Source organism: Spodoptera frugiperda, chromosome 12 (assembly GCF_023101765.2).
Source record: "Spodoptera frugiperda isolate SF20-4 chromosome 12, AGI-APGP_CSIRO_Sfru_2.0, whole genome shotgun sequence".
NCBI lineage: Eukaryota > Metazoa > Arthropoda > Insecta > Lepidoptera > Noctuidae > Spodoptera > Spodoptera frugiperda.
In genome coordinates this window covers 8,654,437-8,680,181 of record NC_064223.1, presented here as the reverse complement: position 1 = coordinate 8,680,181, position 25,745 = coordinate 8,654,437, and the positions used below count along the sequence as shown (strand labels likewise).

The 25,745-nt window shown below is 34.5% G+C and overlaps 6 protein-coding genes and 1 long non-coding RNA gene across 8 annotated transcripts; 4 read left to right on the top strand and 3 right to left on the bottom strand.

Moving 5' to 3' along the window:
* Positions 1–131: 131 nt before the first annotated feature.
* Positions 132–3,082, bottom strand: LOC118262681 (uncharacterized). Its single transcript, XM_035574223.2, has 7 exons — positions 3,041–3,082; positions 2,877–2,962; positions 2,487–2,733; positions 1,984–2,117; positions 1,217–1,277; positions 720–834; positions 132–408 (listed from the first exon to the last, which is right to left on the bottom strand). Exons 2-7 carry the CDS (start codon positions 2,956–2,958, stop codon positions 223–225), a joined length of 825 nt encoding a protein of 274 aa, XP_035430116.2. The 5' UTR covers positions 2,959–2,962; positions 3,041–3,082; the 3' UTR covers positions 132–222.
* LOC126911279 (uncharacterized) lies at positions 1,452–1,977 on the bottom strand. Its single transcript, XR_007705798.1, has 2 exons — positions 1,772–1,977; positions 1,452–1,669 (listed from the first exon to the last, which is right to left on the bottom strand). It is a non-coding gene; the product is annotated as an uncharacterized LOC126911279 (long non-coding RNA).
* Positions 3,083–4,099: 1,017 nt separating the features above from the next.
* LOC118262686 (uncharacterized) lies at positions 4,100–8,439 on the top strand. 2 transcript variants are annotated; one of them, XM_050697439.1, is made up of 6 exons: positions 4,100–4,179; positions 5,984–6,188; positions 6,550–6,677; positions 7,195–7,255; positions 7,517–7,643; positions 8,099–8,439. In XM_050697439.1, exons 1-6 carry the CDS (start codon positions 4,110–4,112, stop codon positions 8,303–8,305), a joined length of 798 nt encoding a protein of 265 aa, XP_050553396.1. In that variant the 5' UTR covers positions 4,100–4,109; the 3' UTR covers positions 8,306–8,439. The 2 variants fall into 2 exon arrangements, with proteins under 2 accessions (XP_050553396.1, XP_050553395.1); XM_050697438.1 differs by lacking the exon at positions 4,100–4,179 and adding an exon at positions 4,960–5,125.
* A 2,191-nt stretch (positions 8,440–10,630) lies between these two features.
* Positions 10,631–14,627, top strand: LOC118262690 (uncharacterized). The gene is made up of 6 exons (XM_035574231.2): positions 10,631–10,798; positions 12,029–12,233; positions 12,615–12,742; positions 13,143–13,203; positions 13,520–13,640; positions 14,366–14,627. The coding sequence occupies exons 1-6, from the start codon at positions 10,750–10,752 to the stop codon at positions 14,567–14,569; spliced, it is 768 nt and encodes a 255-aa protein (XP_035430124.2). The 5' UTR covers positions 10,631–10,749; the 3' UTR covers positions 14,570–14,627.
* Positions 14,628–16,364: 1,737 nt separating this feature from the next.
* On the top strand, positions 16,365–19,059 carry LOC118262704 (uncharacterized). The gene is made up of 6 exons (XM_050697437.1): positions 16,365–16,586; positions 16,775–16,970; positions 17,281–17,411; positions 17,874–17,934; positions 18,350–18,473; positions 18,746–19,059. The coding sequence occupies exons 1-6, from the start codon at positions 16,529–16,531 to the stop codon at positions 18,998–19,000; spliced, it is 825 nt and encodes a 274-aa protein (XP_050553394.1). The 5' UTR covers positions 16,365–16,528; the 3' UTR covers positions 19,001–19,059.
* Positions 19,060–20,068: 1,009 nt separating this feature from the next.
* Positions 20,069–22,640, bottom strand: LOC118262693 (uncharacterized). The gene is made up of 6 exons (XM_035574236.2): positions 22,346–22,640; positions 21,796–21,931; positions 21,558–21,688; positions 20,993–21,056; positions 20,689–20,797; positions 20,069–20,412 (listed from the first exon to the last, which is right to left on the bottom strand). Exons 1-6 carry the CDS (start codon positions 22,419–22,421, stop codon positions 20,191–20,193), a joined length of 738 nt encoding a protein of 245 aa, XP_035430129.2. The 5' UTR covers positions 22,422–22,640; the 3' UTR covers positions 20,069–20,190.
* A 976-nt stretch (positions 22,641–23,616) lies between these two features.
* Positions 23,617–25,412, top strand: LOC118262670 (lethal(2)neighbour of tid protein 2). Its single transcript, XM_035574212.2, has one exon. The coding sequence runs from the start codon at positions 23,781–23,783 to the stop codon at positions 25,266–25,268; it is 1,488 nt and encodes a 495-aa protein (XP_035430105.1). The 5' UTR covers positions 23,617–23,780; the 3' UTR covers positions 25,269–25,412.
* The last annotated feature ends 333 nt before the right edge of the window (positions 25,413–25,745 follow it).

Sequence of the window (25,745 nt, the reverse complement as noted above, 5' to 3'; positions counted from 1 at the left end):
CTATTGTTTTCTAGAGTCCTTAAATTATTGTTGCACAACTCTTTCTCGCCCAGCTCAGCAATGATGCTCAGATGACCACACAGTTATGTTTTACCCTAAATAATATCGAAATAGGAAATTAAAGCAATATATATTTTTTTATAGTATTTTATTTTCATCAGAATAAGTAAAATAGTGAGTATTGCAATTCCGTCCTATTGTGGTTTTTTCTTAGTAGTCAGACTATCCCATGATATCGTTGATGGTAAAATCCTTCAGCGCGTCGTTGATGACGTCAAAAAGTTCCTCACTGAGCGCTTGACTAACATTCTCCATTTCCGATTGGATAATATCCTGTGTTATGTTCTGGATGAAGCCGTTGATGAAACCATTGATAATGTTGGAGCCAGTCATGCCATGGATTTGAATCTATTAAAACAAAAACAATTTTATTTATTTAGGTTGGAAATATTATACACACATCTCTCTCTCTTATTTTTTAAATACCTATGGGAGAATAGTGTACATCACACTCAAGTCCAATCGAGCAATATTAAAGTACTTATACAGAAATAACTGTTCCATGCGCCATGCATTCGAACCCACGATTGCCTAGCCATTGCATTATACGTGTACGACGCACATTGCACAGTAGGTACAATGGCAAATATTAATATCTACTCCTTGTTGTTGCAATACTGAAAGTAATGTTAGTATTTAAGAAAATTATTTTAACTTACGTGAGTGTCATGAATATCAATTTTGATGTTCAATTCCCTTAGATACAAAGTTCCACCGAAAAGTTTGGTGCCCACTCTTATGTCCAAACCGACCTCGATACGGTGGGCGAATATTCTGTAATATTGCAATAAAAACAACATCCACTTTTAATATCCGATTGTTTTATTTTTGAATGCGGCAGTAATCGCACTTTGCTATACATAAATGAAAGTACCTAAATATAAATATTTCAAAGGAGATCATATTATTGGGCCCTTTCTGAAAGCCAACAAAAAAGTGCTACATTAATTTTAGTATCATTTAACTTTTGCTCCAAATGGCTAGTTTTGACGATACGGATCACTTGTTTTTGTTGGCCGGTTTTCAGAAAAAGCTCAAAAATGTATGGAGCTTAGCATTTTACTTAATCGTGCATTTCTTGCAACTTAAGGTTGACGATGAAAAACCAATTTAACAGATCATTTACCAACATACTTGAGACTTATTAGTTACCTACCTGAAGTTACCACCAGCTTTGTGAGTCAGGAGACCTAGCCTCGCGCGGGCTTCATAGGTACCTGATAAGACACAAACATATTTTAATAAGGATACATTATTAAGGATTAACGCTAATGAGCTTAGTCGTTGTAGATTTTATCATTTGTTATCTATTTTATTTTTGTTTTCTTTTGTACGTCAATGAGGTACACGTTTTTAGCAAGCTACGATATTAGATAAATAAGATAGTGTGAATGATTAAATCACGCCTTTAATTCTTTAATTAGGGTATTTATGGCAAACTTATGTCTTATGTCCTGTACATTTTTTTAAACGGTTTTATTTTATATATCTTTATTAGATTAATTAGAGGGTTTACATTGTCGTTGTCGGCCTTTGGGGGTTAGAGATTTCAGGATTGGTCGTGGGATTGAGGAAATAGGGGAGGGGTGTAATTGGGCCTCTGGTAACCCTACTCACACGACGAAACACAACGTAAGGTTTGTTTCACGTCGGATTTCTGTAATGCCGAGCCGGCCTATTCGTGCCGAAGCATGGCTCTCCTACACTTAACATGACGTTCCCACACACACACAAAATATACTTCTTATCAAAATCTTTAGTTGCCAAATTTATTAATGGACAGGTTTAATAAAACTGGTTGTTAGTATATCTCACACGTATTGCTTTGCAGAAACCGAATATCGGTCCAAAACTTCTTTTTATCAAAGGTCTCATTATCCACTACTTAGTCAATGAATGGTGTTCGATTGTTGCAATATTTACCAGTTGAAGTAACCCAAGGAATAGTAACGTGCGCTCCAAAAGCCAGTCGGATCGCGTTGAAGTTGATAGAGTCCAGGACGTACCATTGGAGACCTTCCATGCGGAAGTTGTTGACGGTCACCTGAGCGGTGGTACTGCAAGCAAACAAACATTGTGGTGTATTGTGAGAGTTTTATGGATGGTACCACTTGATTCTATGCTGGGAATAAGGACTTACATAACACTGAGTTTAATAAAAGTGACTGACTTTAAACCGTGCAGTCAAATAAGAATAATAAAATTCTAAAAGATGATGATGCATTATGAAGGTGTTTTGTTTTTCTAAACTGAATTTAGATACATCGAATATCCCCGTACTTTGTCTTTTCGATAAACCCGCTAGGTATCCAAAATCAGTACTGGACCCCATCTGTGGTGGTCTGATGGCTCTTTGAGGCGCGCGCGACATATTTTTGTCATTTACTAACTTGTACCAATTTAACAAACAGTCATTATGAACTTACGCGGGAGCTTTGAAATCGAAGGGTCCAATGACGGGTATTTCAAGAGGGTCAAGCGGAGGCAGGTTATCGTTTCCATTAATGACCACATCTCTGAAGTCTTCAATCACTTGCGCGATAGCATCAGCCACGAGCCGGGTTTGTCTGTCATCATACTCAAGTGCAGGTGCATCTTCGCTCACATTCTCTTCATTTGCTAAGAAGTGCAGTTCCAAGTGGGTGTTTTCAAGATGATTTTCCACGTGGTCCACTATAACAATATTCGAGCTTATTTCACAATCCGATTCGATTGGAGATTCATACACACAAATAAAATAAGCCTACATAATTTACATTTATGTATTGTTAATTATTATTATTACACGTATCTAGGTAATTAGCTGTTGCACTAACCTGTAGAAAGGAGATCATTTTCGATCTCAGCGCCGTGTGCGAATGCGCACACTATCAACGACACCAGGCACAAAAACTTCATTTTTCTGTAATATTAATTTAATTAATATTTAATTCAAATGTCAATAAACAAAATCACAGAGCCCTTTATAAAATGGTAGTACCTTTCCTCTATATAGTTTGACCAGTCGTGTAATTCGCACTTGTATTTAAACAAGCACGATTATCTCCATTGATATTAATTATGACGGATAATTAATATCACGTAATCTCTATACCTATATGTAGATTAAACAATCTATTTGCTGTAATCGACCGTGATTTGTTCGCAGCTGCTTCATATCTCTTTAATATAGATTGTATTCTAGACAAAGTACCTGAAATATGTAACAATTATTGTTAAGTATATAGGTATTTATCATGCTTTGTAAATAGTTGTAATATTATTTGTACGATTTTCAGAAATTATTGTATATCAGACTAAAAATAAAAGATAATTATTACACAAGATTTCAGCTATTTTTTTTCTATTCAGGATTTTATTATTTTTCTCTTTGTGGCCTTTTATGTTCTGATCGGAAGTTCAGACGGAATATATTTCTTTATTTTTTATATCAATCATGTTTAACGGCTGTGTCATAATACTGGTTAACAGGGTAACTTGACTAGTTTCATGCCACACGAGGAGCTCATAGCCATGAGTACCCACCTAATATTGTTCAACAAAGTTGGACTAACGTTGCGCAGCTAACTGATTACTGACGCTTCTTAATTCTTGTTTATGGCGAAACAATTTTTTATAGTTCTCATAATGGATTGGTTCCATGTTCAATTTATTACTGATTTTATTACTAAATCCTTATTTATAAGGCTCCTTAGTACATATACAAAGAATCACATTCCGATAACTACACCTAATTACACATTATGGGATAACCTATCGACTATTTACTATTTACCCATTAATATTTGTCCCCTACAGTACCTAGAAACAAATGTACGATTTGTTTAATTTGCTAAGAAACGCAGCGGCTGTGGAAATTTTATTGCGTGTAATGTAATAAGTAGCAATTCTGATGGAAAATCAATTTTTCGTAACGAATGTGCACAAGCGAAATAGGTTCCAATACAAAAATAAGAATTATTTGGGAAGATAATGATCGACTATTATAAATCCGTTACAGGTACCCATGTATTAGATTTATAACACAGTCGATTGGCTCTGGAGTAACAATGCGTGTGGTAGTATTTTTAGTGACATGGTGTTTCTCATTTCCCAGTATATTGACAGAAATTAACATTTGTAAGTAACGAGTGTTTATGATGTATAAACATAGCTTAAATCAGTTATAAAGTACGATTGCGAAATGATCGTACTTTCTTAGAATAAAATTAAAATATAATGTAAAATTAAGATTAAGATTTAAAAAAGCTAATTTTCATATATAAAAACAGGATGCAATATTTTAGTGCTCTTTTATATCATGAATTGATCGTACAGTCCAAACGGAGTGTTTTACAATTTTAGATACGATTATTTATCTTATTAAGGTACTGGTTATGTGATGTGACTTTTTATTTGATTCACCCTTTACACGAGGAGTCTCACTAGCCGTACCAGATGAGTTGATATGAGTACTTAATTAAACTGTTCCTAAGTAACGATTTTGTTCCGACTAACGTTGCGCAGCTAACTGATTACTGACGCTTCTTAATTCTTGTTTATGGCGAAACAATTTTTTATAGTTCTCATAATGGATTGGTTCCATGTTCAATTTATTACTGATTTTATTACTAAATCCTTATTTAAAAGGCTCCTTAGTACTTATGTAAAGAAACACATTCCGGTAACTACACCTAATTACACATTATGACATAACCAATCGACTATTTACTATTTACCCATTAATATTTGTCCCCTACAGTACATAGAAACAAATGTATGATTTGTTTAATTTGCTAAGAAACGCAGCGGCTGTGGAAATTTTATTGCGTGTAATGTAATAAGTAGCAATTCTGATGGAAAATCAATTTTTCGTAACGAATGTGCACAAGCGAAATAGGTTCCAATACAAAAATAAGAATTATTTGGGAAGATAATGATCGACTATTATAAATCCGTTACAGGTACCCATGTATTAGATTTATAACACAGTCGAGGACTGGCTCTGGAGTAACAATGCGTGTGGTAGTATTTTTAGTGACATGGTGTTTCTCATTTCCCAGTATATTGACAGAAATTAACATTTGTAAGTAACGAGTGTTCATGAGTATAAACATGCTTAAAATCAGTTATAAAAGCGATTGCGAGGTGTTCGTTACTTTCTTAGAATAAAATTAAAATATATGTGTAAAATTAAGAGGAATATCAAGGCGCAAGGATATAAAAAAGTAATTTTCTTATATAAAAACAATGCAATATTTTAGTGCGAGAATCTGTCTTTTATATCATGAATTGATCGTACAGTACCTACAAGCGCAGTGTTTTACAATTTTAGATACGATTATTTATTTATTAAGGTATGGGTATGTGATGTGAAGTATTTTTATTTGATTCACCCTTTACCAGACCCGTCCAGAAAGTAGTCTAACTGCCGTACTCAGAGACATTTAATGAGTGCTTAATTAAACTATTCCTAAGTAACGATTTTGTTCCGAAAACAATTGCCGAGGACTGGATCAACTTACTTTTAAATGACTCTAAGTACGGCAGAAAATGCTTATTTTTTAAATATGATAATTTCTTATATTATCATTCTCGAAAACATATAACATAGTAAAGTACTCATGCAATTACATATGCATTTCTGGTATCTGCAGATAGGGATCGATTATAAAGTCATTAAAGTACTTGCAGGTAAGAAGCTGTGATTTAATCTGTGATACGCGCTGTTAAGTATGCTATTAAGAAAAATATACGAGTGAGATGACCCGGGTACGTTCTAACATTCTCGCCCGTCATTGGTCGAGAGTCGAGATTACTCTCACAACTATTGGCGATTACATGCGGAGCGATCGAGTTCCGTTATTCTATAGAAGTATAATAATCATATCATAATATATTAATAAATTTTAATATTTTTCCTTCTTATTTCTTTCTTTTGCAGACAATACTGACCTTGGCGATATCCATTACACCGGGGAGATTGGCCACGAGCCGCTGAAGTATACGCCCCTATCTACCCAAGATCAATTAGCTAGTGAGAAGGCGGCAGATGTAATGGACTTCATACAGCTTATACCAAAAATTGATCCATTGGAGCTGGCCATGCTACCGCCGATTGGCATTGACGTACCTTACCTCTTCCTAAAGTATGTTTGACCATAAAGTTTAGCTAGATTTTGTTTTAATTTTTTTTGTGTACCTAAATTTGTAATGCTATTATATTATTAGCACCTCTGTCTACCAGACTGTATAAAGAAAGACGTGATTATGATAATATTCTGACTAGTTTTCCCTAAAGTAATTTGCTTTCAGCATGGATTACGAGTGTTCATTTAATTCTATTGACTACTTAGAATTTTATCGGTCGTTAATTAAACAGATAAAATCAAATGACAGTTGCTGATTGATACATATTTAAATAATAAAATAATTTACCTGTGAATTTTTTAACTTAACTTTGTAGTGTTTCATTATTTTCTTTTCTTTATTTTATATAATTTATTACAGAGGTAAAGTTTTCTTAAAGAACTTCGTTATGTCTGGAGTGAAGCAGTTTGAGCTGCGCAAAATGGAGCTGCGTATGATCAATCTCCGGTCGGATGTAAACATTAATTTGCCTTTGATATCCATCGCAGGTGAGCATTTTAGTAAACCAAAGATATTGCGCAACCGGCATTATTGACATGTTCCATTTCTTAGGTTTATAAACTACAATAGAGTAGAGTTTTTTTTTTTGGAAAAATAACTCTCTTTAATAAATAAAAACATAATTATTTATTGTCTATACGAGCATACTGGCCACTATGGCTCAAAAAAAATTCAGATGCCATAAAGATTTACTTTTTAATTCTTTTTTCTTCATTTTATTTTAGGGCTTAAACAACTTATTTCCTGAAAATAAAGCCAGATATTAAAGGAAATAAAAACTTTTTGCCGATAAACAAACCAACCTCGTAAAGTTGAGATGCCATCAAAGATTTTGGATTTTAATACCCATGAAAATAATTTTCTTTTTTCGTAAATCCCTATGAGGGAGTACCTAGTTAAATAAGAGAATTCATACTTATTGTTGACCTGATATTAGACGAAATCTGATGTTAAATTAATATTACAGATGGACACAGTCTAACAATTTTTTTTTATTTATTTCAGGTGACTTTTACCTGCAGGCATATTTAACTTTTGTACCTTTATATCTCAAGTGTCATATAAGGTTAGTAGTCTAACTATTCCACACTATTTGAATACGGTAACACAATAAACTGACTAGCCGAATTACGTCAACGATGTCACTACCAGCCCACTGCCCAGTCACTCGCATCCTTGTACGTAGTACTATTGGTTCGAGTTCGCATTCGAGTTTATTCTTTCACGGTTATTATTAATTTCATTCTTACAAACATGCGTTAAATACCATATTGATTAATTGTAGAAGAACAATAACTTAAAATTAACCCTGTATAATTGTTACCAGTGCAGATCTTCATAATGTGAACGTGGTGGCAACGACGGGGGGCAAAAAGATACGGTCACCAAACACAGGCGAGGTGGTGCTGCAAGTCAATAGCATTCACGTCGCAGTCGATATACAAAATGTCAAGGTATACTACATGATATGAGTACTTAGATGTAATAAATACCACACATTTTAACATTAATATTTACATGCATGTGATAACATTAATATATTCATATTATTCCTTTTTGTATTCATATTTTTTAATATTTACCTGTGGAAGGCTTTATTTAATTAAGACACTGATTGAGTCGATATTAAATACCACACATTTCAACATTAATATTTATATGTGTCACAATTGTATGGAAAATTAGTATCTACGTGCTGTGAAAAAGTATAACAATATAAAACCTATTTGTCATTCTCATATAACAATCAATTTATATACATTTGTATTATATACATAGTATTAATATTTGCTTCAGCTGAAAGAAACTTATATTTTTTCTTAACTTATATTTATTTCAGAAAAACTATTAGAGCACCGTAAAACACAGTATTATAGGCATATGATTGCTATATTGCTTATTTTTACAGGTCAATATAACTGATGTGGAGACGAACGCACCTGAAGAAGAAACAGGTCCAATAGTTATGCAGCTGTTCAGCAACAGTCGCCGTAATTCTGAAAGCAGAACGTTTGACAAAATTCTCGGCATCGGGCTAGGAATAGTCAACCAAGAACTTTTGAATATACCATTCGAAGTATTTGAACAATATCTGACAACTGATACTTATAAATAATCGAACAAATAATTTAATCGGGGATTATTACGGTGGACATAGTTTATCTAGCATCGGTAATATGAGCAATGTACCTATTAAATTGTCTACATTCCATAAAGTAAGTAATTAATAGTTCAAATAATTGTGTGTGAGTATGTCGTCAACACAGGGTGAATGACTAGTGTGGGAGATTGTATAAATAAAATAAAAATGGTTGTGTTTCATAAAATGTGTTTATTATCCTTTCTTAATTGAGAAATCTAAGCAGAATAGATGCTTCACTGTGATCAACGTTACGCAAACAGCAACATTCTAACATTACTTTAAGCTGTCATCCCTCATAGACTTGGCATGACTTTAGGAGACTGATTGCATTATCGTAGAGAGAATACTCTGGTATCCTGTCACTCATACGGCGAAACATAACGAAAACGACATTTCACGTCGGTTTTCTGTGAGGTTTAAGTCTGCCCATTTGTACCGAAGCATGGCTCTCCTGCATGAAAAAGCGTTTCTTAAAAGCTTATTATTTTGTAATGCGTTACACATTCATTGCACACAACCATACCTATAGGTATTATATTATTTGAAGGATGATCACTTAATCAGTGACGTTCACGCTCTTTTCAATCCTCTGTATTCAACTAATTATGTACTTACATAATTATATTATTTACAAAAGTATTTACAATTTTTGCGTCATTTTACTTTAGTCCTACTTATCTTGTGGATCAATTGCCGTCGCCCACACGTGAATACATAATTAAATATTCATATCTAATGCATTTTCAACGGTTGGCTACATTGAAATTATTATTATTATTTGAATTTTCTTTTATGAATTAAACATATTTTTAAGTATTTGTCTGTGAAAGGCTGCGGGGAACCGTAAACCTTTGCGGATTCTCGCACCACTAGGTATAACAGTTCGAGTTCAACCCGAGTTACGTGGATTTTAACTCATTTATGTTCATGTTCTTACAATTTTTTAAAACTAAATTGCAATATTCATATACAATGAATTGAAAATGTTACGTCATGTAAATTACTCAATTATCAACCTAGAGTAGTACCTGCTACCTATATTGGAAAACTATAAAATATGTAATAAACACGAGTATTAAAATTTTGATTGTACCTACTATGTGTTCTTTATTAAGTATTTTTATGACCTATGCTTTAAGCCTACAAAAATACTTTTCATAGACTACCTTTTCCTGTAATATTTAATTTTGAGCCTTTAGGTTATGTTTTAAACATAGTAACCGGGTAACCGGGTTATCTCAGGAGATGGTAGAGTTCGATAGACCAATAACACGACAATGTTGCATGGAGCGTGACTGAGTTGCGTCTCATTTAAAAAAAATGATCAGTAATATTAAATTAAAATGAGCCTGTGCTTATTTTAATATAGTGGTAGACACTTCTGTAAGTCTTTAGCACTTCTACGATATTATTTTTTAATTAGGTAGTATGTGATTAAAGAAAGTCGTATGATAACTATAATTTTACTAAACTTTAGGTTAGTTTGTAATAATACTTAGAATTTTCAAATAGCATTAAGTGGGTACTGTAAATAATAATAATGTGTTTTAATTCGTTACGGGATTATGTACGAATTAATATTAAGGAGACGTGTAATATGTTTTCACGCTTTACTACTTTTAACATTTCCAAACGCATTTTAAGTCAGTCAACGAAATGGATTCGATGTATGCTTACTTCGACGTTTACTTTTTGTAGTAAATACGTAAACACTTTCGTTTTAAAATAATATAATCCGTTCAAAACTATGTTTTCATATTTTATAAATTTGTATGTAAGTAGATTTTTATTTTATCTTATCCACCATTCTTTAAATTTCATGTTATTTCAGGTCCAAAATTAATAGCCGATATTCGACCAAACCCATCGTATGATTAATATTAAATAGTAAATAATCATAAATTGTAGATAATCGTCGAATAATTAAACAACGACTGCAATATTTAAATATAAAACCTTGAATATCAATATTTACTATCCATAATAAAGAAATGGGTGTTTTTATACATCGAACACATGTTATACATACACGTAGCCTTAGGGTCGTTCTAATTGCGGACTAATTTTAGAAAACAATAATTCATGATTTATCTATTTTTAAGATGTCATGTAATGAGATGGGACCAGCACACACCGAAAATGTAATTGAATCATGAATATTTTTTTATGGTTCGTAAAATATTACATCGTATACAACCTTTTTAGTGGGTACAGAAACCATGTACCAATAACCGGTATACAAGTAGTTATTAGACATGGATACGATAATACTACATTGTATAGTTTATCCAGTGAAAAATCAATTTCTTGTGACCAATGAAGACAACAAAGAAATAATTAAGGAAATGATTGGCGTGTTGATATATATAATGAATGCATTGTAAAGCACGCAGTGCCAAAGGATTATTCACACGAAAATGAAGGGATACCTAATCGTCCTCTCCGTCGTTTATTCGGTTCAAGCATGTGAGTACTTATTCATTCCGACTCAAGCCCGCCTATATTTATACATACAACTTTGCCGGCCAGCATTACTGCTCTAACTGTGATCGGATTTTTAAAACTAAGTTGCGTCTGGCCAGTCACTTCAGGAAAAAAATTATGTAAGGTTGCCGTTACCGAAATCAGAGGACTATATACATGGTGTTTTGTAATAGTTATAATATTTTATCAACTTTACGTTTAAATAAAATTAAGTTTTATTTAACCAGACCAGATTTATTTAGGATAGCAGTAGAATAGCAGACAGATTTGTTTTTGTTCCAGTAGTGCGATTCTGTAACACATCAATTCGATATCGAGCCTCATATAAGCGAAACTCATTTTAAAAGTAAATATCGTCTTGATCGACAATTCTAAAATATACAAAACTTAGTGGAATCTAAGAAAGAAAGTGCAATGTTTGGCAATTTTGATGCACTGAAAACTTGGTCTGTTATAAGAATTAAAGATATATTATAATTGTGGTGTCCATCGCCAATAGCAATCAACTTCCAGAGGCCACAGACCGAGGCACTCAGCCAGTGCCGGCGTTAGGGGGGGGGGCGTGATGGGCCGATGGCCCAGGGCGACAAATTCTGGGGTGCCAAAAAAATTAAAAATACTATTAACACTTGATATTGCTTCTCAAGTGGGCGCCACAATATTTTCACCCGGGGTGTCAGTGGCCCACACCGGCACTGCACTCAGCAGCGGCAGCGCCATATCATCTGCATAACTTATATTGTTAAAACAAACTCTTTCTATATAAGAGGCCACTCGCTCCCTGCTTAACACCTCGATAGCTTAAACGTATGTTCAATTCCTTTCTCGTAGGTTAGATCCTTGCCCTTCGATTTTGATGCGGTTTTCAGGATAGTACATTTGCCTATTCCTGTTGTACTACGACGCTACGGCGTAGCAGATGTGCATGTGCGGCTACGAATGAATGCTATGATGGTACCACAGCGCGGCGTAGCAATTTTATACATTTAGATTTTCTAGTATTATTTTTTCTCAATGTATCTTATAAATGGGGACTTTAGAGAAAATGTAATGTTAGAGGCCTTTAAAACATCAATGTCGGACTAAAGTCGGACTGGTATATAACGTACAGCCATATGCATGAAGCTTCAATAAATAAAAAACACTGATGAGGATCATAGAATAAAAAGATAATGTGATAAGATTTTTATGTTATAATCTCCTGTTTTACAGGGCAGGAAATAATTGGCCCGATCCATGTAACTACAGCGACGGGTACGGTACCGCTCAAGTACCACCCGCTGACTGCCGACGACAAGCACGCGACCCGCAAGGCTGGCACCTTGGTATCCTTCTTGAAGAATGTACCTCAACTGAACCCATTCGCCATTCCTAGTTTGGGACCTTACTCCGTGAATCTCCCTGAGGTCAGATTCCAGTGAGTATTAGAAACCTTTACAATAAGTCAAAATTTAAATAAAAGTTTTTATTTTAATTAAACTGAAAAAGCACTTAGGGTTCGTCTATCTATAATAACAGGTGAAACAATTTACTCGTTCCAAAGCCTAGACTCCAATAGTGAAGAATGAACTAGAAACACAATGGTTACCATTTTTATTAATCAGTTTCATAATTCGGTTTATTTAAAGCAACAGCAAAGTAGTTCCAGTGTTGTGCGTTTGGGGAGGAGGATTGAACCTCCACCGGTGTGTGAGGGACACACACATACATAAACATAACCCAAGCGTTCTTTTACGGCGATTACCTATTGTCACATAATTGCCATACATCTTAGGGACTACAGTTAACGAACTTTCAGTGGCAATCTTCATCTGAGTAACGTAGTAGTGAATGGAATTAGAAGCTTATCACTGGTTGGTCTAGAAGTACGCATGGATCCTTCTAGGATTGACTTTAATGCTTCTCTACCTGAAGTTTCTGCTGAAAGTAAGCATTTAACATAATTTTTAAAACGATGCCCTCGAGAGAGTGGGCTCTAGGATTTTCTCTTGCGTTTACAAACATACAATTTCACTTACACATGATACCTAGACCCGAAACAATAAGATGTGGATCACACAAAAGTTTCTCCGCACGGGATCCGAACCCGCTACACGTTTCGCGGCAGACGTTTGCCAGCCGCCGTGCCAACAGTGCAGTCCAATGTTCAATTACGTTATGTTCAATTGTTCCTTCTTTGTTGTGACATCGAAGTTATCTGCGTAATAGTTTAAGCTTAGATTTTCAAGTTTAAATTTTAAGTAACCATTATTATTTTAAACTTTTATCTATTGTCATCACTCTGTTCCTCGACAGCGTAAGTTTACTTTCCTAATTTCTATTTCAGTTAACTTTGCAGTCAACGGAGAATTGGACGGCAAACCTTTGAATGTCAATGGTCACGCGAGGTATGTTATATTTAATTTAAAAAGTAATCATTTTTTACCTATGATTGAGGTTTTTACTTAATATTTGTTATTCACTTAATATTAATTAGGTACTTTTTAATAAGAACCTTTATATCCACTAACGATGTGTAAGTAAAATAGCTTTAGGCTGAATAAAATACTTGTAAGCATGCGTTAATAACGCGCGCTCAACGCGTAGCATGTGATCAGACACTAATGGTTAGCGATGTCTTCGTTGTATTTGAACAAATTGTGTACATAAATAAAATAGAATTCCTGAGATTATCCTAAATAAGTGTATACCTATGGTTTTCAGTGCAAATGCTAAACATATAATCGCCGAGGTGGCGGTCGGACCAGTAATAGCGCAGCACGGCAACAACCAGGTGTACGAAGTAAAAGACGCCGATGTAGTAATCAATGTGTCCCAAGTTGAAGTAAGTTCCTACAACTACCATCATTAAGTTCTGCCTTAATTTACAACACTAGTTTCTGCCTGTGGCTTCGTCCGCGTTGCTGTACAACTTTAATTACATGAAGTAACGTAATTGGTACCTATCTGAGTTCAAAATTGTGTTTCTTACTTTCATTGTTATGCAAGAAAGGAATATCAATATAAGTTTTTAAACTGGCGTGATCACTAATAACAGCATTAGAAATTTGTTTTTGTTTGTTTGTTTTTTTTTTTGGTTTATAAAAAAACGTTGCCCCACACTAGGATTTTCTCCTGTGTCGTGGGTGCGTTTACAAACATACAAGTTCACTTACACATGACACCCAGACCCGAAACAACAATTTGTGGATCACACAAAGAGTTGCTCCGTGCGGGAATCGAACCCGCTACCCGTTGCGCGGCAGCCAGTTGCCCAGCCACCGCACCAACCGTGCAGTCGACGAAATTAAAACGGGATATTTACCATGTTTATTAGTTTTTGTGAGTTTCCGATATTTCGGCACTGTTGCAAGCGCCATGGTCACGGATGAACTGATAAAGGGATATCAAGTTCGAAGTTCGATCGTATCGAACAAAGTATTATAAAGTTTTTCAGTGGAATTTACATTAATTGTGAACGTTTCTACCTGTCTTAAGGAATATGTAGAAGACACAACGTATCGTGTGATATATTCACAACTATATTAAAACCTTTTTATAATTTTCCAGCTCGCGATGCAAATGGATCAGCACGCTGAAGAGTTTAGAGGCATTGTAGTGGAGTTCCTGAATAATACAAACAAATACTCCTTGGTCGTGGACGATATACTCCGCGCAGTTCTGAAGGCCATTAGCCATGAGCTCAAGCAGATCACCGCCAAGGAGATACTACAGTACCTGCTGGGTTCCGCCAAACCATCCTCGCTTTTGTAAATCACTATACATAGCCTACAATGATTTATTTATAATTAAACTTCTAACTTTTGAAGTACTCATAAAGTCTTTTATTTTTATTGAAACTTCAGATCAGGCATTTTTTGTTACGAAAAATCACTTGGTGGAAGCAACGCTTTCACTGTCCAATAATGGCGTCCCGCGGCACGTTAATTACGCCCGCGGCGGCTGGTGTCTGTAGTCGGACCTCGAACACCACCTGAACCACCGCGGGTAGCGTGTGCACGATCGCCTTACCTCTAATTCCTTTGATAGCGATCTTTTGCCAACTACAAATTGAAAAGACTACTAATAATATTAGGTACTGCTACAAGAAGAAGATAGTGAAATTTTGATGAATCTAAAACTAAAAACAAGACAGAAATAACTAGAGATGTTTAAAAAGAGAGCAAAAGTAGCTTTTAGCTTGTGATAAATATCATTTGCAAGATAATGTAAAAGTTCGAAACAATTCGAACCGTCAGTCGCGGCCGACTAGAACTATAGTTCCCAAAAATTTCATGAGATGAATCCATAGTATCACACTCGAGCTGCAGATGACTTTGCGGGTCATCTGGGGCCTCGTCGCCTTTTTCTAAGGAATCCCTTAGCTAAAACAGGTTAACGATATTTTGGTTTTCACCAACCTATAAATGACACCCAACAGTACAAGTAAGGAGTTACTGTGTGAAAATGGCCATTTTCACCAACCGCCCCTAAACCAACCAAACCGTTTTCGAAATGTATGATCACACTTGGTCCGTCATACATTGCTCATAATATTATGTTTGTGTTTGCGCGAGTGATGACGCAGCAATGTACGAAGAAAACCAAACGCGCAGCGTCTCCGCAAATGAGGCTTTACTAAATGAAAAAATATCGTAACGAAATTAAAAAATGTATTTTATTAAACAACTAATAATAAATTAATTCATTTCATTTTACAGCTCTATTTCATAAATATTTTTTTTATTTTAATTTATCTTAACTCTTTAAGGCATGGGTTCCCAACCCTTTTCCTGGGCAAGGACCACTTTTATATCATTCTTATTAGGTTAGGGACCACTATCACTATTACTTTTTTTATGTGGTTCCACACCAATACTCATAAAAATAGTAACTTTTGGATTATTGAAATTAGTTGCTCCTCTCCTTTGACATAAGTTTCATTATAACTTTATCTGTAGTAGATATTTATTGGACAGTTTGTTGTCTTTGTATTGTATTTTCATAACGCAGACCATTCTTGACTTTTGCGGGCCACCAGTTGGGAACCACTGGTTTTAAGGGGACCATTGATCGACAAATGTTCTACCATTATAAATGTACTCGTAATAGTATTAATAAAAAAATCGAAACCTTATTTTGAAAGAAACCATATTAGAATGGCATAGGTACACTTGTCACTGGCTCACGTAGCCACTACTTGCGTCTTCAGATGATTGAATATACCTACCTACTACGACAACGCCTGACAAAATCCCACCTAATATTCGTATTCGAATCATAGAGTAAAATATAGATGTAATAACAAAACAATAATAAATATACGATAAGTAACAAATTGTGTTTTAATTTGTATGCAATATTCATGATCGTGTAGTTAGATTAGTTCTATAACAAAATTGTCATGGTTAGGTCGTAAAACTAAGTAATATAATTAATGAACATAAAAACATTAACTATTCAAGAGTAAAATATTAATATATTGTACGTTAACCGGTTATATTGGCAATTTGCAATAATGATAAAACTAAGAAAAACATAAATCAATTAACTAATAAATGTTTAGTTGAATAGAAAGCTTGTATCCTACACGATACTATTTAATATAATAGTACGAATGTAAAATTAATTTATTTCTCTGGTCCGAACAAATAGTCCAAGATCAACTGTTACCTCCCTGGCCGCTCACGCTTGGTACACTGTCCACCAGACCGGTAACCTACCAGCGCCACCATGCTGATTGTTATACTGCAAATTGTATGTGTCGTGTTCCCAGCGCAAGCCGTCCTTTGTGAGTTTACCATTTAATATGTATAATGACGGAAGTTCAGTATATGGTACTCTTTAAACAGTGGTTGACAACTATCAGTAGTTTTAATCTTGAACATAGCCCGGAGATTTTAAATACCATGAACAATAATTATTATTTATCAATATTCTACGGTTCACAATTACATGGTAGCCTCAACTGTATTGTAGTGAATTTCGACACGGGACCCATTCACATCCACAAGAAGGCCAGAGGTCCCCCGGAGTTGGAGTACACCCCACTCCTACCGAATGATGTGGTGGCCACGCAGAACGCGGACATATTTCTACAAGAGCTCCTTCCTACATTTGATACAAAACTAATGAGATCTGTCAATCGTTTCGTTCTACAGGAAGTAAATGCCGTGTAAGTAAGCCGTACCTCTACTTACATGGAACATTCTGGTCTACAGAATATAACAAAATTATTACTGTTGCATTGAACTTGTTTGAGAAAACAAAATCACTAAGTTTAAGTAACAGATCACACATCTACTTGTAAAAAAAGATTTTATATTATCATGTTATATTATTTTATATGAATACCAGTGCTATCATTAAATTAAATGTGGATTTCTCTAGTAAATAAACGTTCATAATATGTATACTTATAATTTTTGCTTGATGAGGCAAAATACTAACATAAATGTTTTTAATGATGTCATTTTGTGTTACAGAGTGGCTCTACATCTATACGATTTTATGATCCAAGGTTTTCAGCGCGCTACCATGGATAATCTAGCAGTTCGTCTTGGAGAAAATGTTAGAGTGGACTTCAACTTGAGTGTCCCCTTTTTATCAGCAAACGGTACCCAGACTTTTAATAGCTATTTATGTTATAACATATTTTAGTAGAATCTGCTCAGATACTAGGATTAGAAGCGCAGGATTTGCCTTTTGATGATTTGGAGTCTTACTCGCACTTGAACTACAATAAGTTCAGCATAGAAAACAAAACAAATATATGGGTTCATTGTGTACCATTTATATAATATCGTATTGCCTCATTTGCTACTCAACAATCTCCTAGGTTGCTCATCTACAAACAGTGCCGGCGTTAGGGGGCGTGATGGGCCGATGGCCCAGGGCGACAAATTCTGGGGGGCGCTGATGCCGCCGCCGATGGGATCCGCAAAAAACTAACACTTGATATTGCTTCCCTCAAGTGGGCGCCACAATATTTTCGCCCGGGGTGTCAGTGGCCGTTCCACCGGCACTGTCTACAAAATACACTCACATATCATACGCATGGTGTACTTTTTGTTTACAGGTGTATTTTTTGTAAACGGATTGATAGATAAACATCACTTCGCTTCGATCGGCAATATTAGGTGAGACGATTAGCATTTTTAAAACAGATATTGTTGCATGTAAAATAGGGGTTCATATAAAACATATGTTTGAATTGAGTATTCATACCCGCTTTAAAGGCTTTTACGTAGACATTACATAAGAACGAATTTGTTAATTATTACCTCGTGATATATTACCTCGCCTCAGTTTCGTCCAGTATTATTTCCCGTAATTCGTATGGGAAAATAAAATTGACCATTTTAGTAATTTTCTTGTAGTTTTATCATATTCCTTATCTTTAAGCCTTCCCTGAATATTTCAAAACCAAAATTGGCCTAGTCGGTCCAGCCGTTTTCGAGTTTAAGAAAGACTAATCAACAGCTGCAGATGATTTTCATAATATTGTATAGATAGATGTACAGATTTAAAATAAATACGTTATTTATTTCACAGCACATTTTCGAACGATGTGAAGGTTTCAGGAATGCTGACTGTAGCACAATTGATGTTACCTTCAAATGTGAATGTGTTTCAAATCGTGGACGCCGACATCACCATAGACGTCCGCAATATTATGGTAATATTACTCACATTTCATAAAATGTAACGTCTGATTCAGCAGTTTCATTATATTCTGTATGTAGACATGTATAAAATCAAGTTATCTGACAATTAATATCAATTACAAATTAACTGTTAATATAAAGTACTTATCATATGAAAGGACAATGGGAAAAGAAATAAAATACCCCTTTATGGATAGATATTCTTATGCAGAATAAAACTGAGTACCCCTTATTATCAGTTGTAGATCTAAACAAAGGAATAATACTCATTTTTATGTTTCAGATTTCACTTAAAATACTTCAAGAAATAGCGGAGCTCCAAACAACGTTAGAGGAATTTACGAAAAAGCCTTTAGACGACCTCGTCAATTCAGTATCTAGAGTAGTGGTGAAGCTGATTAACGAGGAACTTGCGCAGATTCCTGTGAGGTTTGTCGTCGACTACCTCGTACCGCCTAAACCTTCCGACAGGAACCGCAACTTGCATCTTAGAGCTCCAACTAATCCACACTACTCATATGAGTACTTAAATGAATAAAAGTACTATTAAGAACGACTACTTACTTGGTACATAATACACACAATATAGTATATATTGACTTTTCGTTTGTAACTCGCATTCGTACCTATTTCAATTAAAATGGGTGTATTTAGATCAATTTTTGATAATAAGTAATAGTTGTGCGGAGATTCAGTCATAAACAAAGATCGATCGACAGAGGAGATCTATAAATATGGCATATTTCCTTCATCATCAAGCTTAATTGATTATACCTTCATCTGAAAAAATTATATATGAAAACAGTCTAAGCGCTTTTACGAAAAGTCCGTGTGAGTATTTATGGACCGATTTTAAAAATTCTTATTTTATTTGAAAGGAAACCCCTTACCTAAGATCGTTCCACAGCCATAAAGTCAGGTCTCTAATCTCCAGGATCCAAGAGAAATAAAAGTAAAATCTCAAAAATAAGCATTTTTTTTTAATTCTGATAGTTTTTTATATTACATTTATTTTGTTCGTCAAACGATCGTGATCGTCGATCAATGTCACTTATTTATCCGATCATAATTGAGAAATATAAAATAAATAGAAATAATTCCCATTAATCCGCAAACGAGTGCTTAGCTGTAGGCGTAGCCGTAGCCGTAGCCGTAACCATAACCGTAGTAGTAGAAGTAGCCATAGTCGTAGCCATAGCTGGAGGAGTAGCCGTAGCCGTAGCCTGGAGCCGTCGCCGTAGCCGTAGCTATAGCTGCTGTCGCAGCAGTAGTTGAAGCCGTAGCCGTAGCCGTATCCGTAGGCATAATCGTAGCCGTAATCATATACATAGATGTATATTAATTTTCGTCTAGCTCGAATTAAACATTGGGACTAACGTACGAGATAATGTACGTAGTTACGAAGATATTATAATAACCCTTTAGAACAGATGACGAGTGCTATACTCAAAGTATATTTACTAGAAGTCAATAAAGCTATCTACCTATATCTCTACGAGTAAAGTAAAACCCTCAAAAGTCTTTCATTACATTGTTTTGGTTAGGATTACCATCTTCGGTAAAACTTATGTGTAGAATAAACTGGCTAAAAATAATAAATCTAAACTGAATCAACAATATTTATTCCTTTTCTGTTTAAAATAAGTCAATAAAATGCTTAAATACCGTATACAATAATATGTAATAGATACATAAATCTGGATGGAATCAATGTTAGGTATATTTTACTTAAACGTAAAGAGCAGACAATGTGGATGTGAGGTTACATAAGTTATTTCCAACGTCGTTCAATAACTGCGGAGATATCGTCGTTGCTAGGTGACCGTTGATTGCCTGCTTCAACATGTCTTTAGCTGCGACCACCATTTCGCTGCGATAGCTTTCTAAAATCTGCATAGCGTTGCTGTTCAACACCGTATTTATTGGCCACGAACTATCTTCCAAATCGATCTGTCACAAAAATAACAATTAGTATGTATCTTATGTGTTTTTTAATCATTATATTAGTTGTTTGTGAAAACGACTGCACATTTTCTTAACGATTAGGCGATCGACTGCTGCGCAACACGCAACATATCGCATAATAATAATTAATAAGTATTAGAATTTCACATGGAATAATTCGTTGCATAATCTAAGTTTAAAAATTTTGTTGAATGTCTCCCATTTTTGGTCTAATTAAAAATAAATTAGGGGTTTAGGGTAGGTTTGAGTGGTCCATCTTACCTGAACATTTTTAACACTGAAGTTTAAGTTAACATCTTCAACTTGATACACTGTGCCTTTCGGAACTAGCTTTGTTCCCAGTGTCACCTTAGTATTTTGGAAAATTACTCTGAAACATTAAAATCTTAATAAGCTTCACTACAATTTCTTAATAATTTAAGTTGGTTATTTATGACTTTAAACTACGGGACGCTATTCAAGATTAGGATTTTAAATAAAGAAAGTTCTTGTATAAGTAATTCACTCACTATAAATTAAATAGAATATTATGTTCAATTTGTCTGCCTACTAAATATCAACTCACTTCATTCGTCCTGACCCTTTCAGAGGGTACATCACGTACGCACGTCCTTTAAGATTATAATTATCTGAAATTTCGAACAATAATTGTTTATAATTATGTATTGTAATAGTACGAAGTATGTGGTACGGCTTACTGGCGAGAGTTATAGGGGACAATTCAAGTTCAACTCAGTTTCAAGTTCAAGTCACACGGGAACTCATATCCATTAGGAGCGTGCTTGGCGAGGATACGCACCCAACTGACTCTTAGAGTCTCGGTGTGACTTGAAACGGATAAGGTTTTTTTGTGAGGATGGAAATGGCAAATCATGAAAATATTCCTCTTGCCCTAAACATGAAACTCTTACTGAACTAAACCACGATGTACATAGATATATGGCCAGTCTTAGTTGCTAAGGTGTTAAAGTGCTGTTTTGTAGCTTATTTACGAAAAAATATATATTTTATTTCATTATCTCGCCCTGGCCCGCGTCCCCGACATACATTGTCCCTATAAATAGTAAGGCTCGCAGGCTCTCTATGACTCATTAAAGATAGGGTAGTATAAATTATTTCGAACTACTTACCCGATGTTAACGTCAATACTGGAAATCGCACAGTCGCAGATGCTTCCAAATCTTTTGCAGCCACAGATAGTTGTTCGATGGAAAAGTTTTCCACGCCACTCAATTTCATTTCACCGGTCCTGTATCTAATCCTGAAAAAACAAATAAAGAATTTTTTTCGAATATAATTATGTAATACTTTCGAAATTAAACGCGGGAGAGCCGAACTCTCATCAAATAAAAAATGAAAATTACTTACTTTATCCCGAAGCCTTCGTATAAACCCTCTACAGAGTTTACCTTTATCCCTTGTAACGAAGGCATTGAAGGTGAAATGGTCCCATTCCGCCATTTTGCAAGCGCATCTAGTATTTGTTCTTCAATACAGTTCTTTGCTACAACAAACGTAATCTTAGTTCGATAATAATGATTTTCTGAATTACAGGTTAATTCTACACAAAAAATAAATAAAATATGAATTTTATTGTAATTAGGGACCGACTCGTTACCTATAGGTACATTTATAGAATAACAAGACATATTAAGTAAGCTAGGTAATTAGTAATTGGGTATTTCAATACTAAGTACTATGGAATTCTGTATATAGGTACTAATTTCTTACGTGAATATTTTGTGCCTTTTAATATTATAAAACCACAACAAAAATAAAAATATGTTTTTTCCATTTACTTATTTTACAAGCCCCTGCTTGTGCTACTTGCAACCTATTAGTTGCGTAAGTAACTTAGCTTAGCTACTTATGAAACCCTGAATTTGATATTTAATACTTTTTTAAATGATTTACTTACGAAGCACATCTGCCCCCAACACTTTCTGCCCTATTGAAAGAATTAAAATAACAGTAAATGTATTTATAAACTTCATAATTAACTAATTATTTTTAATTATGTTACTTATTAAACTTTAACTTTTAAATACGATCTTATACCATAAATGCGCGCAACATTTTTAATGTGTCTTACAATTTGTTGTTCATTTAATACAAAACGACTGGCCTTGCTCATCTGAAATATACCAGCGTAATACGCTTACTCATTTATTTCAGATAACGTAGACAATCAAATAAAAGGATTTTGTAAACATCATAAAATCTAAATAGAGAATCCGACAATTGATATCGCCGGTCAAGGACCTTTCAGTAAGGTAGGTAGGGTACCGTAAGTACTTACTTACATATCTTTAAATCCTTTAAAAAATATAAGTTGTAAATAGATAGTTAACTAGCAGCTATCCTCATAAAATAATAAACGTGCGTGCCTTAAAGTAAGCCAAGGGGAAACCTAATAAAAAAGATAACGTTGCACAAAGGACGTTAGGGATATTAATCCATTGTACGCAGATACATAGACGTAGCTCATAGATACACTAGATAATAGTACCTATTTACTTAGTAAAGGTCAGCAGGTACCTTGAGGCTTATGAATATGTATTTAGATACAGATTAGTTTACAGTTTCCTGTTCCTTAATAGCCAAGTGTTCAATGACTAAGAATGACATTCAGAAGGATTTGTTATGGGCTACCGATCCATTGCGCCCAGCCCCCACCCCCGTTATACATATAACGTCCTGAGCGGCCTACAAGCATTTTAACTTAGATTGGTAGGTAGATAACTATAAGGAAGGAATATAATGTATACCATCCCATGCATCACACTACGATATACAAATTAGGGGTCTGTTAGTTTATGTGTATTATCATCTACAAATTTTGTTGTTAAACCATAAAACATTAATAACATCTTTCGGAATAGCTATTATACAAATTCAATATTGTACGAAACAGTTAACGGCCGTTTTCGAAGTCGATTAAAATAAAATATTTACGCACAACCTACTGAATTCATAATTTCGCTTTTGCCCTTAAAACATCTGTTTTTTGATTTTATGTATATTTAAATTGCCTATTTCTATCAAAATGTTCCATCCGTAGACAGAAAATCCCAAGTCTACGGTTCCATCACTATCAAACTCAATCAAACAAACTCGGTTTGCTGTCAATTGTGCCAAATTGCCAAATGTCAATGACATGAAGTTGGCAAAGTCTACGTATTATCTGTCAACTGTCAAATTGATGTTGCTGCTGCCGCCGGGGTATTCCAGACCGGTGCTGTGACCTAATCTTAAAATAGAAATAATAAACGAAGTCTGTCGAGCTTCTTTTTACCTGAACGTTACATCTATGTTAATTTGATAAGTGGAGCAAACAAGAAATTACATTCGCCATGGGCGGTAAGACCAGATTTCAAGAGTTTTGTCATGAATTCGCGAAGATGTTTACATGGTCTTATATGAAAGGGCTAATAGTAAACCCTGCACAGTTAACATTTACTGCGCTAGCCCTCGTCGTTGCCGAACTAATAATTAACATACTAGTAGTGGAACGTGTGCCGTATACCGAAATCGACTGGAAAGCTTATATGCAGGAATGTGAGGGATTCCTAAATGGAACATTGGACTACAGCCAGCTCCGAGGAGACACAGGACCTCTAGTATACCCAGCCGGATTTGTGTATATCTATTCATTTCTGTATTTCGTTACTGGCCAAGGTGAAAACATTAAACTAGCGCAATACATATTCATTGGAATATATCTGTTGCAGTTATGTCTTGTTCTTAGAATTTATATAAAAACAAAGAAAGTTCCACCTTATGTCCTAGTCATTACTATATTGACTTCATATAGAATTCACTCCATTTATGTGTTGCGACTATTCAATGACCCCATTGCTGTGCTTTTCTTGTATGCTGCTCTAAATTTCTTTGTGGACTCCAAATGGTACCTAGGTAGCATATTCTATAGTTTAGGAGTATCTGTAAAAATGAACATACTACTTTATGCTCCTGCACTATTCTTCTTTTATTTGACTAATTTGGGTTTCAAGGGAACTATTATACAACTGTTCATTTGTGGTATGATTCAAGTAGTGTTGGGGTTGCCCTTTTTGTTGCACAGCCCCATAGCTTATCTCAAAGGAAGTTTTGATTTGGGTCGTGTATTCAATCATACTTGGACTGTTAATTACAGGTTCTTGGATGTAGAAATATTTGAAAATAAATGCTTTCACTTGACTTTATTGGCTATACATGTTATCTTGCTAATAATATTTATTCCAATGTGTATAAAATATTTCCAAAGTTATTGTCGTCTGAAGTATGTACAGAAACAGGTTCAACCTCAAATTGATGCCAAAAATTTAGAAAATAAGAGGCAAAGTAAACTAAAGAAGGAGATGAAGAAAAAATTAAATAAAAAGAATGAAGAACAAGAAAACTTGACGAAAGAACAGGAGGATTTCCTTAATTCATTTGAAGGAATGTTACAGAAGTCTTCACAAAAGGGTGGAAAGAAAGCAGTTAAAAAACCACTAGACCAAGACAAAGATCCACACTACAGTATCAATTTTGATATTTTATCTCAATTGTTTATTCTGCCAATGTTCATTGTTAACTTCATTGGTGTCATGTGCTCAAGAAGCCTTCACTATCAGTTTTATTCATGGTATTTCCACAGCCTGCCTTACTTGCTATGGTCCAATAATTACTCAGTTATTTTTAGGTTTCTATTACTTGCTCTTATTGAAATGTGCTGGAACACATACCCTAGTACCTATTTAACTAGTGCATTATTACATGTTTGTCACATAACTGTGTTATATGGAGTTTACAAGAAAATATCAGCTGAATTGAACATGGTTTCGAAATTAGAATAATAATTAATACTGTCCTTTAATATGCTTAAGTAATTTGTTTTAAGGCATAAAAAGTGTTTACATTTTTAGTTACACATCAGTCGTTATTTTTTTAATGGTGTCTAGTACTTAAGCTGTAATCTACATTGAACCATAGTGTAAATTGCAACATATTTTTATGCCTTACAGCCTTACATAAATGAGTGTGTTCATTTTGTACAATTATTATGATTGTATGACTGTTTTTACTGTTTTATAGTTAGGATATAGAATATTTTAATAAAAGTTTTTATATTCACCAATGTATTCTTTCAGGCCTGTCACCTACAAATGTTCCTAACCTGTAATTCCTAAAATATATTTCCTATTTCCTATTTTACTATAAAAGCTGTTTATTTTCTTTAGTAACAATGACAAATTAAAACCTATATATACCTTTCTAATGCCTTCTCTAAATAAATGTTTATTTAGGCATTTGAATAATAATAAATCATTTAT

Coding starts and splice junctions, on each gene's coding strand:
- LOC118262681 (XM_035574223.2), bottom strand. CDS start 2,958: ATGAAGTTTTTGTGCCTGGTGTCGTTGATAGTGTGCGCATTCGCACAC. Junction 1,278..1,983: donor TCCTTGGGTTACTTCAACTG/GTAAATATTGCA, acceptor GTGTCTTATCAG/GTACCTATGAAGCCCGCGCG. Junction 409..719: donor TTGATATTCATGACACTCAC/GTAAGTTAAAAT, acceptor TTGTTTTAATAG/ATTCAAATCCATGGCATGAC.
- LOC118262686 (XM_050697439.1), top strand. CDS start 4,110: ATGCGTGTGGTAGTATTTTTAGTGACATGGTGTTTCTCATTTCCCAGT. Junction 6,678..7,194: donor GCCTTTGATATCCATCGCAG/GTGAGCATTTTA, acceptor TATTTATTTCAG/GTGACTTTTACCTGCAGGCA. Junction 7,644..8,098: donor TCGATATACAAAATGTCAAG/GTATACTACATG, acceptor TTATTTTTACAG/GTCAATATAACTGATGTGGA.
- LOC118262690 (XM_035574231.2), top strand. CDS start 10,750: ATGAAGGGATACCTAATCGTCCTCTCCGTCGTTTATTCGGTTCAAGCA. Junction 10,799..12,028: donor CGTTTATTCGGTTCAAGCAT/GTGAGTACTTAT, acceptor CCTGTTTTACAG/GGCAGGAAATAATTGGCCCG. Junction 13,204..13,519: donor AATGTCAATGGTCACGCGAG/GTATGTTATATT, acceptor TATGGTTTTCAG/TGCAAATGCTAAACATATAA.
- LOC118262704 (XM_050697437.1), top strand. CDS start 16,529: ATGCTGATTGTTATACTGCAAATTGTATGTGTCGTGTTCCCAGCGCAA. Junction 16,587..16,774: donor CCCAGCGCAAGCCGTCCTTT/GTGAGTTTACCA, acceptor ACTGTATTGTAG/TGAATTTCGACACGGGACCC. Junction 18,474..18,745: donor TAGACGTCCGCAATATTATG/GTAATATTACTC, acceptor TTTATGTTTCAG/ATTTCACTTAAAATACTTCA.
- LOC118262693 (XM_035574236.2), bottom strand. CDS start 22,421: ATGAAGTTTATAAATACATTTACTGTTATTTTAATTCTTTCAATAGGG. Junction 20,798..20,992: donor AAAGGGTCAGGACGAATGAA/GTGAGTTGATAT, acceptor TTAATGTTTCAG/AGTAATTTTCCAAAATACTA. Junction 20,413..20,688: donor TCAGTGTTAAAAATGTTCAG/GTAAGATGGACC, acceptor TTTTTGTGACAG/ATCGATTTGGAAGATAGTTC.
- LOC118262670 (XM_035574212.2), top strand. CDS start 23,781: ATGGGCGGTAAGACCAGATTTCAAGAGTTTTGTCATGAATTCGCGAAG.